This window comes from Chanos chanos, chromosome 6 (genome assembly GCF_902362185.1).
Source record: "Chanos chanos chromosome 6, fChaCha1.1, whole genome shotgun sequence".
NCBI lineage: Eukaryota > Metazoa > Chordata > Actinopteri > Gonorynchiformes > Chanidae > Chanos > Chanos chanos.
Window position 1 is genome coordinate 12456302 of NC_044500.1, and position 14347 is coordinate 12470648.

A 14347-nucleotide genomic window follows, 5' to 3' on the forward strand; every position below is an offset into this window, starting at 1 on the left:
CTGTGTGTGTGTGTGTGTGTGTGTGTGTGTGTGTGTGTTTTCACTTGAAAAAGACTAAAAATCTTTCCAGTGTAGAGTGCGTGTCATAAATACCACTCATTGAACAGCGCAAATGTCCTCCTCTCCAGTAATAGGCGCTGTGCATTATAATCTGGGGTTTACTCTCTATGACGGCTCATTCTTATTGGGTGTTGTGGTTACGGAAGCGCTGTTTCACAACGGAGCCGGTGTGACATTCACAGTCCGACATCCACGGTGCATTAGTTGGGGATTGTATAAGCGCATCCCATTCTCTACTCACACCACCAAAATGCGAGTGCTCAAAGCAGGACTTTCTTTAGGTCAAACACATCTCCGAAAACGTGGAAACTTAACTTTAAAACGGGTAAGCGGCATGCCAGCAGTACACTTTGGAAGTATTTAGCCAAGGAGCTAACGTTAGTTGTCATAGTAGTCTGCATAGAACCCACATGGTGAGTTATCCTTTTAAAAAGTCTACTCTTACCTTGTGTCTCTAACCAGTTACTGTATTCCTCAGGTGTTAATAAATAGCTGCCGGACATGCTCCTCTGGAATTACTCCAAACGAGAGGATACGCAACATCGGTATCTCAGCCCACATCGACTCAGGAAAGACTACACTGACCGAACGTGTCCTTTACTATACCGGTCGAATTGCTGAGATGCACGAGGTGAAATTCTTCTGTATATTCTTTATATATCGTCTTTAAATCTGTTGTACACAGTGTATTACGACAGCTATTTTGTGGGTTTTGACCGGTTTCTCAGAGAGCGTAATGTGTTATGTAAGCATCATCACTCCTCTCTTTTCCTTTAGGTTAGGGGTAAGGATGGTGTTGGAGCCGTTATGGATTCCATGGAGCTCGAGAGACAGAGAGGCATCACCATTCAGTCAGCTGCAACTTACACAATGTGGAAACAGCACAATATCAACATCATTGACACACCAGGTACAGAAGAGACACCCTCTAAAACTTGTAGCAATGCCTTCTTCCCCCCCTGGAAGTGTTAGTGGTCTCTATCCGTTAGTGTTTCAGCCATGCAAGTGTGAAAATGACCACTAGATTTTCCACCCCTTAGTTCCTCACTGTCTTAGAGTATATGTTTTGTGTTGTGTTCTCACATGAATACTTTTGCTGATTTTTGCCACCCTTCCAACAGGTCACGTTGACTTCACCATTGAGGTAGAGAGAGCCTTGCGTGTGTTGGATGGAGCAGTGCTTGTTCTGTGTGCTGTTGGAGGAGTTCAGTGTCAGACAATGACAGTGAACAGGCAGATGAAGCGCTACAGCGTGCCCTTTCTCACCTTCATCAACAAACTAGACCGAATGGGAGCCAACCCCAACAGAGCCCTACAGCAGATGAGGTGAGTTAAACAATAATGTCTCTCAATGTCGCTGTTAAGTGGTCTGGAGCAATGGTCAAATTTCCATTCACTTAGAAGGAATTACAAATCAGTTAAGAGTTTGTCAACAACAACTTCTGCACCTACACTCTCAGGCTACTCGGGCAGGTATGCCCTGATAACATCGCCTGTCATAATACATGGAACAAGCAAGGTCATTTGCTTCCTTAATAGGGCACTGAAGTGAATTCACATCACGCTTGTTCATCCTTTTCCACAGGACTAAACTAAATCATAATGCAGCCTTTGTCAACATCCCCATTGGGCTGGAGGGAGACCTGCGTGGCATTGTCGACCTCATAGAGGAGCGCAGTATCTACTTTGATGGCCCCTTTGGGTAAGAACTGTTGGATCTTAAAAACGAAAAAAAAAAAGAAAAACACAAACAGCATGTATTATTTTTGGACCCACATGCAGAAATGATTCCGTACGGACATAAGCCTGTAGTAAACCTGGATTCCTGTTTCCTGCTGGCAGTCAGAGTATTCGTTATGACGAGATTCCGGCCGACATGCGTGTGGAGGCGGCTGAGAGAAGGCAGGAGCTGGTGGAGTGTGTGGCTAACTCTGATGACACTCTGGGAGAGATATTCTTAGAGGAAAGAGTCCCGACTGTGGATGACCTCAAGGTTTGTCTCACACATTACCACAAACACCCATCTTAGCCATAGTCTTCCTTTGTTTTCTTACAATTTGACCTTTCTTTTATTTCTTCTCCATTTAAGTCATTTTTGATGAGCACCCATGTTGTTAATTGTTTATGGCAAAACTATTGTGTGAATGGAGCTGATCCTAGATCAGTAGTGTTGTGTAGATAGTAAAGTGAACTATGTGTTGTGTAGGCTGCTGTGCGCAGAGCCACCGTCCAGCGTTCCTTCACTCCAGTGTTGGTTGGTAGTGCTCTGAAGAATAAGGGTGTCCAGCCTCTGTTGGATGCAGTACTGGATTACCTGCCCAACCCCACTGAGGTCAAGAACTACGCCATTCTCAACAAGGAGTGAGTACATTAGAACTCAATGCATTTTCAACCATCTTTAGCTTGGTTTACACCACAGTATATGAGTGAATGTATGCCAATATGATATGTGTTGGGGAAATGCCATGGTTAACCGAGAAGAATTGAAATCTATAACAAAATGAAACGGTGATGTACTTGCTCTCTCTGTCATAGGGACTCCACGGACAACGCTAAGATTCTGATGGATCCAACTAGAGACACCTCACAGCCTTATGTGGGTCTGGCTTTCAAACTAGAGGTAAGCAGGCCCTGCCAACAGAAAACAGTGGAATGTGAAACAGATTTTTCCGTGTTTGCTGAAAGATTTTACTCACGGACAGATGAAGAAAGTTTCTAATCTGTTTAAAGTCAGTCGAGTGACGTAAAAAGTTTTGGTGTTTATCCTTATCCACCCCATATAACCTCCACTCTCTCACTCATGCTACAGGCCGGGCGTTTTGGCCAGCTCACCTATGTGCGCGTGTATCAGGGGTGCCTGAAGAAGGGCGAATACATCTATAATACGCGCACTGGGAAAAAAGTACGAGTGCAAAGGCTAGTGCGTCTCCACGCCGACCAGATGGAGGTGAGTCTTATCTCCAGAGAGCGGCAGTACCACTGTTTACCGTCGCCATTATGTTTCAACGAATTATATTTCCACGTTTTGGTGAAGAGCAGGTGTTTTAAGCAGAGTGTGCATGGAAGCAGGTGCCAGCATGTCTCATCCTGGAGTCTAGACGTTACATCTTGTTTTTAATGTGTTTGTATGCCTTATGCCCGGTCTCTCTTGTATAGGACGTGGATGAGGTCTATGCAGGAGACATCTGTGCCCTGTTTGGGATTGACTGTGCCAGCGGAGATACCTTCACTGCCCGCAGTAACGCCAACCTTTCCATGGTGGGTGTGCGCTCAAAGCAAGTAGTTTAATGTACCTAGCCTAATATCAGTCAAGCCATAGCCTTAAAACAATTCTTTACTTTGAAGTGCAGATGCTGCATGTGTAAATATCTCGTTTGAATGTTTAGTCTCTTGCTTTGTGTCTTTGTGGCTCAGTGCTACGATGACCGGTCCCCTGGTAACCTGATGCTTGTATTCATGCATTGTCCTTAATCTCTTTCTCCTCAGGAGTCCATTCATGTCCCTGAGCCTGTTATCTCAATGGCCATGAAGCCCTCCAACAAGGTAAATGTTCGAGACACTCCTCAAATCTGAAAACTAATACAGTTTGTTGAGGTTAGAAAGTAAATATCCTGTCTCTTCAACATCTCTTCCGTCAGAACGACACGGACAAGTTCTCCAAAGGCATCAACCGCTTCACCAGAGAGGACCCCACTTTCAGGGTGCACTTTGACACGGAGAGCAAAGAGACGATCATCTCTGGAATGGGAGAGCTCCATCTGGAGATCTATTCACAGGTGCTGCTCCTTTAACCACCGACTTTAGCTTAGCTTCGCTGCATGCCCGGTGACTGCTCTTTTCCGTAGAGCGGAGTGAAATTATGGAACCTCCAGAGGGAACAGATCAGTGATCTGATGGTATTGTGTCGTCTCTTCTGTGTGTCTGACAGAGGATGGAGAGAGAGTATAACTGCCCTTGTGTGATGGGGAAACCTAAAGTAGCCTTCAGAGAGACTGTGACCAATGCTGTTCCGTAAGTACCCAGTTCAAAACCCAGTTTCTCTGTGTGTCAAACTCTACTGTATAGTACACACCTGTACCTCATAGGTCAAGGTTTATTGAGAGTACTACCTAGGGGGTGCTCCAGAAAGCGGGTTTAGTGAAAATTCAGAGTTGGTTAACTCACAGTATGTAGTAAACCTCCTAATAGAAGAGCCCTGTGGTTTCATTCTCCTAGCAAGACAAAGCCATAGGGCTCTTCTATTAGGAGGTACTGTTAGTTAACCAACTCTGAATTTTCACTAAACACACTTTCTGCAATACCCCCCTAGAATGTTGAAACTGGTAACCTAAAGAAAATTAGCACAAGAGTGTTTTGCAAGAGCTCATAAAATACCCATAACAAGAATTATCATCAAAGCTTTTGGACTATGTACCAAAATTAAAATCATGGTTTTTGATTTATCATAAATGCGTAGTCACATACACTATAGTCGGTCCTTCGCTGTGTTAAGGTTTTGAAACATTTTCAAACTCAGATTTTTGGTTTAAAAATACACTGAAAAACACATGCAGATACAAATGTTTTATACTTGCCTCATTGTTTATTTGAACCAGTAACTGTTTATTTGAACCAATAATTCCAGAAATCAAATAAGTGACATGTGAACATTAATCCGTTTTAACTGAACTGTCAGCACTCTATCAGGGTAACCTAGTATTTACAAAGTGATGACCTGTGCACACTATATTGGAATTAGTGTGTATGTGCTGTGTGTGTTTGCAAGGGCTCAGTTGTTAGTGGGTGGTGTAGGTGTTACACTATGGGTGGGCTGTGTGTGACAGTGATGGCATTTTGGCACGAACTCTGTCTCAAGCACTTTTACACCCCCTGCTGGAGACCAGGATACCAGCAACTTCCAGTGAATCATCTCCTAGAGATACCAGTAGAAAAATGTACATTTTATAGAGGGCAAGCTGTGCTGTGAGGTTTTACAAAAATCACAGATTGACATACCAAACTGATATGGCTAAATGATGTAAAATGCAACCTGAAGTACATTTATTATGCAAGAAAAAAAAAAAAGACTACTGATTTTAAATGTTTACACCTCGAAAGCTCACACAATCTTTTCATGTTTTCGTATGAAAACTTGAATGGTTAGGGGGTGTGTGTGTGTGTGTGTGTGTGTGTGTGGTTACCTGGGAGACCATTTCATGCAGTATTATGTAGTACTGGAGCCTGAGCTGGTCATCCTGGGTCTCCTGAAATGAACACAAAACAATTACAGGTTAAAACTGAAATATAATTCAGTGATTATAAATTCATTATTCTCAGCTAAATAGTTGTTTAAAAAAAAAAAAAAGAAAGCTGATTGTTGAGCTAAGGCAGGTGTCTTTATCTTCAGCTGGTTTTGGATCAGATTATAGTACAGACCAGACAATGTTAGTGATCATGGATGCCCCCACCACCCCTCCCTTTTTAAAAAAAACAAAAAAAAAAAAAAACACTGGTTATTGGCCACTCACCAGCTGAGTGACGTTTTCCACTTGAGCCATGTTGTACAGAGTGCTCTCATTGGACTCCTTCAGCATAACAAAACTAGAAACTACACGGCCCAAGTTCCAGAAAGGCTTCATTTCTTTAGCAATGTTGCCATAGCTATCTGTAGAAAAAGAGGAAGAAACATGTGCTCTCATTTTCAACAGTTTCAGTAGCTTTCACAAGAATTGGAGACAGATGGAGATGGAGATTTAGAGTGTTTGAGTTGGGAGTTACATTGACTGAGATCTTGAATTGAGATCCCAACTCAGTAGTTGCCTTCATTAACTGTATCCTGAAAGACTGATCACAGGTGTGTCACTGAATTGTTCCTGTTGAATTGGGGTTTCTGCTTCAGAGTGTACAAATATGCACAGGAGGCACTTCACTACCGAAAGTAGAAGGAATGAATTTATTTACCTCAACTGAAGAAAGGCTATTATTAGAGACAGGCCATTATTTAATGCGTTACTGTGATCTGCAAGATTCTAATGTAAATGTAAACAGTGCAGATTGTTTTAAGTTTCTGTGCTATTGTGAAAGCTACAACGTGAGATTGTTTAATTAAGCTGATGCAATATACATATGTGTATTGTGTCAGCTTGTGTGCAATGCACGATAAAGTTTAGCTCACAGACCGCACAAAAGCAGATGTTTCATGAGCATTCGAAACTGCGGAATTTTCGCAGATCATTTTTGATGTACCAATATCACCTCAGTTTGAGAGAGAATGAAGAGCACAATTATCAACAGATTAAAACCATCTGGAGATATTGCAAATGATGCAATAGTTTGCAAAGAACAGTAATTCTGTCACAAAATGAAACTGGTAATCATTTACTATTTTTACGTCGATTAGAGTTGATGATCCAATGAATTATTTGTTTTATTGTTAATCAAGGAGGATATATTTGGAACAGGGTGAAGTAATGACAGGTTTAAAGGTAAAAATTGTTCCTCTGTTTCCAGATCACCAGCTGACATGTCCGTACCATACCTACGCCATCTAAAATCCAACATTTTTTTTCCAAGTACCATTAAGACGTACTCTTATGAAGTAATGAAATAACGCATATGAAATAGGAAGGAGAGAGTTTTGGCATTGATGTCCTTGAGTACTAATAATGGGACATTAACACACATAGTCCTGCAGTGACCACAATCCATGTGAGTTAGAACACTATTGGTATGGTATTTCTGTTAAAGTGAAACTAATAGCAACAGAGTGGTGAGCATAATTATCGTATGTTGTTGTGCTGATGTAAATAATGCTGTTGAAATATGATAAATTTACCTCTTGAGCATTTCGGGTTTTTTTTTTTTTTTTTTTTTTTAAACCCAACCTGCATTTTGAACTGATCTTTATTTGCCCAAACAGGCGGCACCCCTGGCCGGAATTTGAAACCTGGCTTTTTTTCGAGAATTTACGCTATACATATCGCAACTTCATATCGCGCGCAGCCACTGATTCCACAGATATAGTGGGTGGGGTATGTGTGCGCGCGTGCCTATAGTCTTACCTGGTAAATGATGTGCGTTCACTGGTTCTGCAGAACTTTTGTAGTGCTGGAAAAACTTCTCTTCCTCGGCATTGGTTTCGATCTGGTTCATCCCATCACAGGAAATCTGAACCTCAGGCAATTTCTGCTCCTCTCCCTTAGGGAAGAGCACCTCGGCCGAGCAGGACTCCACAGTCCTCTGTAACACAGCAAAGACTTACCAAGCCTGTGCTTACTCTGTGTTAACGCTTTATGTTGGTAGTGGGAATGTTACTTACATATGCTGCGATACTGGGGGGGGGGGGGGGGGGGGGGGGGGGGGGGTCAACTACCATTGTATGACTCACTGTTATGGTCTGGTCAGAAGAAGTTATTTTCTTCCTAGTTTGCTTTTGTAATGCATGTCCATTATGCACACCCACTGTAATTCATGTTTTTGATCACAGCTTTTGTGATGAACGTACAGTGACCTGTTTTAGTAAAGCATTGGTAAGAGGTGGGGGGGGGGGTAAGTAGGAGATTTATGACTAGGTGCTATTATGTATCAGAGGCAGCAGTCTGTCCTAGAAAAGCACTGCTGAGATTTAACAGCTTACTGGTATGTCTTTTTTATGCATACCTTGTGTTACATTGTACTATACCTACGGTCAGTAATTTTATCTTTATAGTAGTGTTGTCATGGTGAGCACACTCCTGATTTCTCAATCTGGTTGTGAGGTGGAGTACACTGTTAACGTAGCCTTCCTACCCTTCAGGAACCTCACAGTAAGACATAAGAAAAACATGGAAAACTTACACTGCTGAACATTTCCTTCACTGAGAATTCCACATGGTATTTGTTCCCTGCTTCTGACATGTCCTGAGAGATAAAGAAAGGTGGAGACAGGTTGAATCAGACCACAGTTTTATACTACTGTCAGGCAATCTGCTCACACTTGAATAGTATTGACACAATTGAACATTTGATCCATGCTCTGGCATTTAGCCCTGAAATGATCCATTCATTCAAACTTTACGTTTGAGACAGTATTGCACCTGTGATGTTTAACCATCAGAGATTCTTGAAATAGAACATCCCAATGATTGGAATGTTTGTTCTTTTAGAGTTCTATTAGAATTTCTGTTCTATTAGACTTGTATCAGAATGCAACCTACCTTCAGACTGGCCTTAAGGATTTTGTGCAGTCCAAAGGCTTTGAAAGGAGAGCCATGCACAGTGTTGAGATAGTGCAGGGCCACCTGAGCAGCCCGCCGCGCTGGGAAGTGACTGGGCTCCAGCTCTCCAATTTCCATGGTTAGTTCCACCTGGCCCACACCACAGAAAGAATGAAAGACAGATAAAAGGATTGGAACTGCAGTATGAGGTGTGGTTGCAGGACTTTGATCCTATAACTGTACCACCTTTTCTTTTAGGTCTTAAGGAAAAAGTAAAGTAATACAATTTTCTGAAGCTGTAGATTCCACGGCTATATGTAGAGTGATAACTGCTCTGAGAGTTTTCCTACTGATTTTGTACTCCAGTGCCAAGCCTTTCACAGAAACTGTTGCAACATAAGTCACACACACAAGGGGCAAAAAAAACTTCCTACTTCCTGTCAAGAGATCCATCGTTCGGTCCGCCTCTTCTTAAAGGGACAGGCACACAATGCAGATTAAGACTTAACACCAAGTGTAAATGGTTTAGCATTCTGTCATTGTAATTCTCCAATTACAGCTACTTAACGTCTAACATTAAATGTTCAAGTTTAAATTGTGCTGTATTTTGTAAAAAAAAAACAAACAAAACAAAAACTAATCAGTACTCATTAAAATCAATTTTTGCACTCTTCAGGTTTGAGTACACTCATAAGAAGCAGTCTGGAGGGTCGGGTCAGTATGGTAAAGTAATAGGAGTGCTGGAACCACTGGACCAAGAGAGCTACACTAAAATAGAGTTTGAGGACAGGACCGTCGGCACCAACGTGCCCAAACAGTTTGTTCCTGCTGTGGAGAAGGTAAGACATCCTGTCAAAGAGAGAGAGACCTCCTTTTAGCCAGTGGGTTTAAACCCTGAACCTCTAGATTGTGTCTTACTCTAAATGCATTTTACAGCCAAGTGTAAAGACAGAGCCTGTTAACGAAGTAGCGGAGACAAGAAAGTTTGCGTCTATTCTGGTCCTTGTACGGCAATCATTAACAGTAAAACACACACACAGGCATGTAAAAGCATTCCCTCCCAATGATGGCTGGAGTTAGCAGTAAATGTGGTCTGCTTGGGTCTGCATTATTGTGTGAATATTTTAACTCTGAGGGCAAAATAGTACTTTTTCAGCTAACAGCTACACATTAGACTGAGTCTCACAGAACTGAGGCAGTAATTATTGACTTTAAATGTCATTTTAATAATAGATCAGACACAGAAACGTGATGGGAAATGCAAGACCCATAGTCTGAGACAGTAAGAAGAGTCAAAACAGAGGGCAGGAGAATGAAGAGAGGCCTCCTCTCTTTTGCTGTAGCATAATAATCACTTTTCAGCTGAGGGATGGGCTCTTTTCACAAGTCCATCTAACAAAGCAATGGAACTTATTGAATATGTCTGACCGGGGGATTTGAATAAATTTTAGTAAAAGATTAACAAAATATCTTGGTAACATCAAACAGAAAAAAAACGTGTCTTGTCTGAAACATCTCGTGTTTTGAATGTGGTTTTCTTGTCATACGTCCTTTGTTATGATGTAGGCAAGTCAGGGAATGGATTGGAAGTTGCAGGGAAAACAAAAATACTAAAATTAGGGGGGGGGGGGGGGGGGGCTTAGCAAGTGAGTGAATCTTGTAGCCAAATCTCAGCGTCTTTTTCTTCATTTTGATCTCTCGGTTTCTATCCTGCAGGGATTTAAGGATGCATGTGAGAAAGGCCCTCTAAGTGGACATAAGATATCTGGCCTGCGATTTGTGTTGGAGGATGGTGCCCATCACATGGTGGATTCCAATGAGATTTCTTTCATCCGGGCAGGGGAGGGTGCTCTGAAGCAGGGTGAGGCTTCGAAATGTTTACATCCTCGTAAACTTTGATCTGGGGGGTATTCCAGAAAGCGGGTTTAGTGAAAACTCAGAGTTAGTTAACTCAGAGCAAGTAGTAAACCTCCTAATAGAAGAGTCCCATGGCTTCATTCTCCTAGCAAAACAAAGCCATAGGGATCTTCTATTCGGAGTTAACTGACTCTGACTTTTCACTATACCTGCTTTCTGGAACAACCTCTGGACATTTGTTACGACTGATCCAGGGTCACAACATGTTAAACAACCTCATTTGATATTAAGCTGTGTCTGCTTTTTTGTCTGTCCTACATAGCCATGGAAAAAGCCAACGTTGTCATTCTGGAGCCAGTTATGTCTGTGGAGGTTGTCGCACCCAACGAGTTCCAGGGCGCCGTCATCGCCGGGATCAACCGTCGCCATGGCGTCATAACCGGACAGGACGGGGCAGAGGACTACTTCACACTTTATGCCGACGTAAGTTCGGATTCGATAGCAGTTCAGATTTAAGGCATTCTTTAACAAAAACTTTTCAGTCAAACGTCAGACGTTTTATGCCGTCTAAGTCTTTCCAACCTGTGTTTTCTTCCTTTTGTCATGTTCAGGTTCCTCTGAATGACATGTTTGGGTATTCCACAGAGTTACGCTCGTGCACAGAGGTAAGACACTACCAATTAATGACAGGACCAGTCATCAGTAGTACAGTTATTGCTGTTTAAGAACTCAAAATACTGTGTAGTTAACCAGTCAAACTATGCTGTCGTTGTATAAACTGCATGTAAATTGTAATATATGGATTGGTGGAAACTGTTTGAATATGTTTGTTTGGTGTTTAGGGCAAAGGAGAATACACTATGGAGTACAGCAGGTATCAGCCTTGTATGCCAGCTGTACAGGAGGAACTCATCAACAAATACTTAGAAGCAACTGGTCAACTTCCTGCCAAGAAGGGGAAATGGAAGAACTGAGCGCCTGCACACACACACACACACACACACACACACACACACACTTCATAAGAGAACAGAACAAAATACAGATAACATGTTTTACGCAAGTGATAAAGCAACAGGCAACAGTGTCTCAAGCCAACCATTTTGTAATTATGGAAAGTCCAGGATGACTCTGTTTTAAGAAAAGTGGTTAAAAGGTCAACAGCATGCCTTGGTCAAGCAAGGTCCTTGAAACTCATTTCCACTGTAAATGAAAAAATATATAATTTGTACAGTTTTTAAAGCAAACATAACCCCAGTACTTCAAACTTTGAGCTATCTGATGGAATTTTTGTATACAAAGCCTGGTTATGGATTCAAAAGGTCCATTTGGGAATGTATATTGAATGGTTTTGTACTATGTACAGTATGTTGTTGGTGTGGTAATCATAATTAAGTTATAATTAAAAATTGTATAAACTGTTTACTTGCAGATTTCTTGTGTTATGTTTTCATGAGCCAGTTGAGAAACACAAAATGCAATGGAAAATGCTGTGTAAAGTAGTTTTAAACAAAAAGTTGTTATTGTTGCTTTTGGTTTATTTTTATTTTTTTTAATTACTCAGAAGTTGACTTTGACCACATCATCAGTATGGTGCAAATATACTCAATCCCATCTTAGTTTAAGTGAAACTGCACTCAGAAAACACTTACTGGAGAAGCAAAACTTACCTCAAAATGAAGAACGCTGTTTGATTCAGACTCGTCAGGAGGTCCTGATTTGACGAGCGACGTTTTTAGGTTATTAGGATGAGCTGAACTCACCCACACCAGTGAGAGGAATAGAAGGAAAACCTTACACAACCAACTCATTTTCCACACACTTTGGTTAAACAAAGAACTGGCGAAATCGAACGGGTTTTACTCTGGAGTCCCTTTAAGGAGAATATGTTTACAAAACCCAGCACTGAGTTGCATAAGAGCCCCTGAGTTGAAGACGCAGAGGACACTGTCCAGATGAACAACAATGTTTCCCCCTCTCTCCCTGTGTCTCCTCCTCTAAACAAGCTGTTCTTACAGGAAACCAAAAACAGCTGAACATGCATTAGATCTGTCCCTACTGCTGTTAAGGAGACAGACAAGGATCTCGTTAAGCACAAAACTTTCCATCAGAGTCAGTGGCAGCCTGAATTTTAGAAGCAAATAGAATTACTCAAGGAACATTCCATGTCTTTAATTAACAATCAAATTTAATCAAAGTATGTAACTAGAAATTTCTGTGTGTCGCGAGACAACATTGAGTATTGTCCTCATGAGTTTTCCATGATTTGTGATACCAATAAGCTCATTACCCTATTACCTAAAAAAGAGGGTTTTGTGTAAGTATGAACAACTGGTACAACCTCATTCCATTTTCACAGCTGAAAACAGTTGCCTGTAATACAGCCTCTTCCACTATTTACATGGATTCATATGAAGCATGTGGCGGAGTTGTCTGCATTTACAGAGTGCAGGAGTCTCAGATAAGCAGCCTATTTTTAGCATACTAAACAGAACAAGGATGAAAAGTGACCTCAAAAGAGAATAATTTTTTTTTTTTTTTGCCTTTTGGCATGTATAAATTGACAAATATGTTAAAATAGGACTTTATGTTGATGTAATCTGACTATATGATGAAATAATTATGTTAGATTTATTAGAAGAATACTCTAAAATCAACCATGCAGTTTTATTGCGCTGACCACTAGTATACGCTACGTTTTCCAATACAAGGCACTGCAGGTTTTGAGTGTAGTTGCAAGAAATGGTCAGTAGAGCACAGCAGAGACAAGACAAAAAAGGTCCAGCTACCCTTAGTCTTCATCCCTCTGTGAAGCCATCATATATGCAGGGTTTTACCGTAAGCCTTTATGAATACGCGTGACTCCACTAACCAAGGTCATTATTAGCCTTTCTATTATGATGCTGCAGTACAGTTGGAATAAATGTCTGCACTGGACTACCTTGCCTGCCCCAACTCCAGTGTCTCTATGCTCAAATGATCACCCTGTTGGAATAATGTTACTCTCACTGTCAGCTACACATATGATTGATCCCAGCGTAGTGATAGTGGACAGATATTGGGATGGCAAGCTATTCAAGGTATGCGTGCATCTCATCCATACAATAGGTCCCCTAAATGTTCCTTTTAACCCAGTAATAGTCTGTATAATGCATGGATGTGTGTGTGTGTGTGTGTGTGTGTGTGTGTGGGTGTGTGGGTGTAAAATGTTAAATCGTTTAATCACCTGAGGAACCCACTATAACGCTGTGTTTTGGTATGATGGATAACTAAGTGTGGTAATGTAACTACAGATAAGCCTGTATTACAATCAGTCATACTGAATAAAACTCTTAACCTGGGGCAGTGTATTCTAATGAGAATTAGGAGCTCTTTCTCTGGGATCAGATGGGGATTCATCTGTGGAGCAGTGGCAGGCTAGCAGAAAGACATATTATTCAAGATTACAGCCTGGACTTTTCAGATTAATTTTCAAATTGAATTAGATGGAGGGGGAATGCCTCATGATATAAATAAATTGGCTTTTCCCTGTGACGCCGGGGAGATGGGTTTTGCGACAGGCACAAAACTGTCATCGGATTGACAGTAGCTGCAGTCTGATTTACTGTAGTGTCATCAGGCTGACCTGCTGATTAATATAATAATGAAATATGATCTCGCTCCCTCCAACCTGTGCTAGACAGGCTGCACATTAGGACAAGAAATTAATGAGCTACTGTACACTACCATTAAAGAGGCACTATCAGAGCACAAGCAACCTATTTGTCAAGCACAGATTAAATTCTCTGACAGATGACCCAAGGTGAGTGAATTATGAATAATTCTAAATGATGTTCACAGAAATGACGAAGTCTGGGAGATCTTTCCTTCTCGAGAGAAGGTAAATAAAATAAGAGAGAAAAGGACAGAGTGAACAGGGTGGATATAAGGTAAAGTTCAAAATATTCACTCACTCAAAACGACAGTTATGAACGATGGTTATGGCTGAGAATTTTTGCCAGGATAATAACATGGCTTTGGACTTGTTTATTACTCCTGTGAAATCAGTTATTGTAAAGAGACCACACGGCATGTTCACAGTAAACAAGTCAGAAGGGGTGAAGCAAAAGCTTCTTATATTTTTTGTGACACAGTGCAGTTGGTTCACTATATGACGGTTCCAGTATTCCTCCATGAAAATAGCAATAATAGAGAGATATGATATAATTATTTTCTTGCCGTTGGACATTTAGCTTTTTTTAAAAAAAAAAAAAAAA

At 41.2% G+C, this 14347-nt stretch overlaps 2 protein-coding genes across 2 annotated transcripts; one reads left to right on the plus strand and one right to left on the minus strand.

The window, feature by feature from the left end:
* Nucleotides 1–278: 278 nt before the first annotated feature.
* Nucleotides 279–11462, plus strand: gfm1 (G elongation factor, mitochondrial 1). The gene is made up of 18 exons (XM_030777760.1): nt 279–385; nt 539–691; nt 838–970; nt 1182–1386; nt 1646–1762; nt 1903–2053; nt 2267–2421; nt 2596–2680; nt 2870–3007; nt 3217–3318; nt 3547–3603; nt 3699–3836; nt 3989–4071; nt 8911–9073; nt 9951–10095; nt 10414–10574; nt 10703–10756; nt 10934–11462. Exons 1-18 carry the CDS (start codon nt 311–313, stop codon nt 11063–11065), a joined length of 2247 nt encoding a protein of 748 aa, XP_030633620.1. The 5' UTR covers nt 279–310; the 3' UTR covers nt 11066–11462.
* Nucleotides 4726–12012, minus strand: lxn (latexin). The gene is made up of 7 exons (XM_030777761.1): nt 11762–12012; nt 8235–8384; nt 7876–7938; nt 7101–7278; nt 5568–5704; nt 5241–5303; nt 4726–4972 (listed from the first exon to the last, which is right to left on the minus strand). Exons 1-7 carry the CDS (start codon nt 11900–11902, stop codon nt 4829–4831), a joined length of 876 nt encoding a protein of 291 aa, XP_030633621.1. The 5' UTR covers nt 11903–12012; the 3' UTR covers nt 4726–4828.
* Between the last annotated feature and the right edge of the window lie 2335 nt (nt 12013–14347).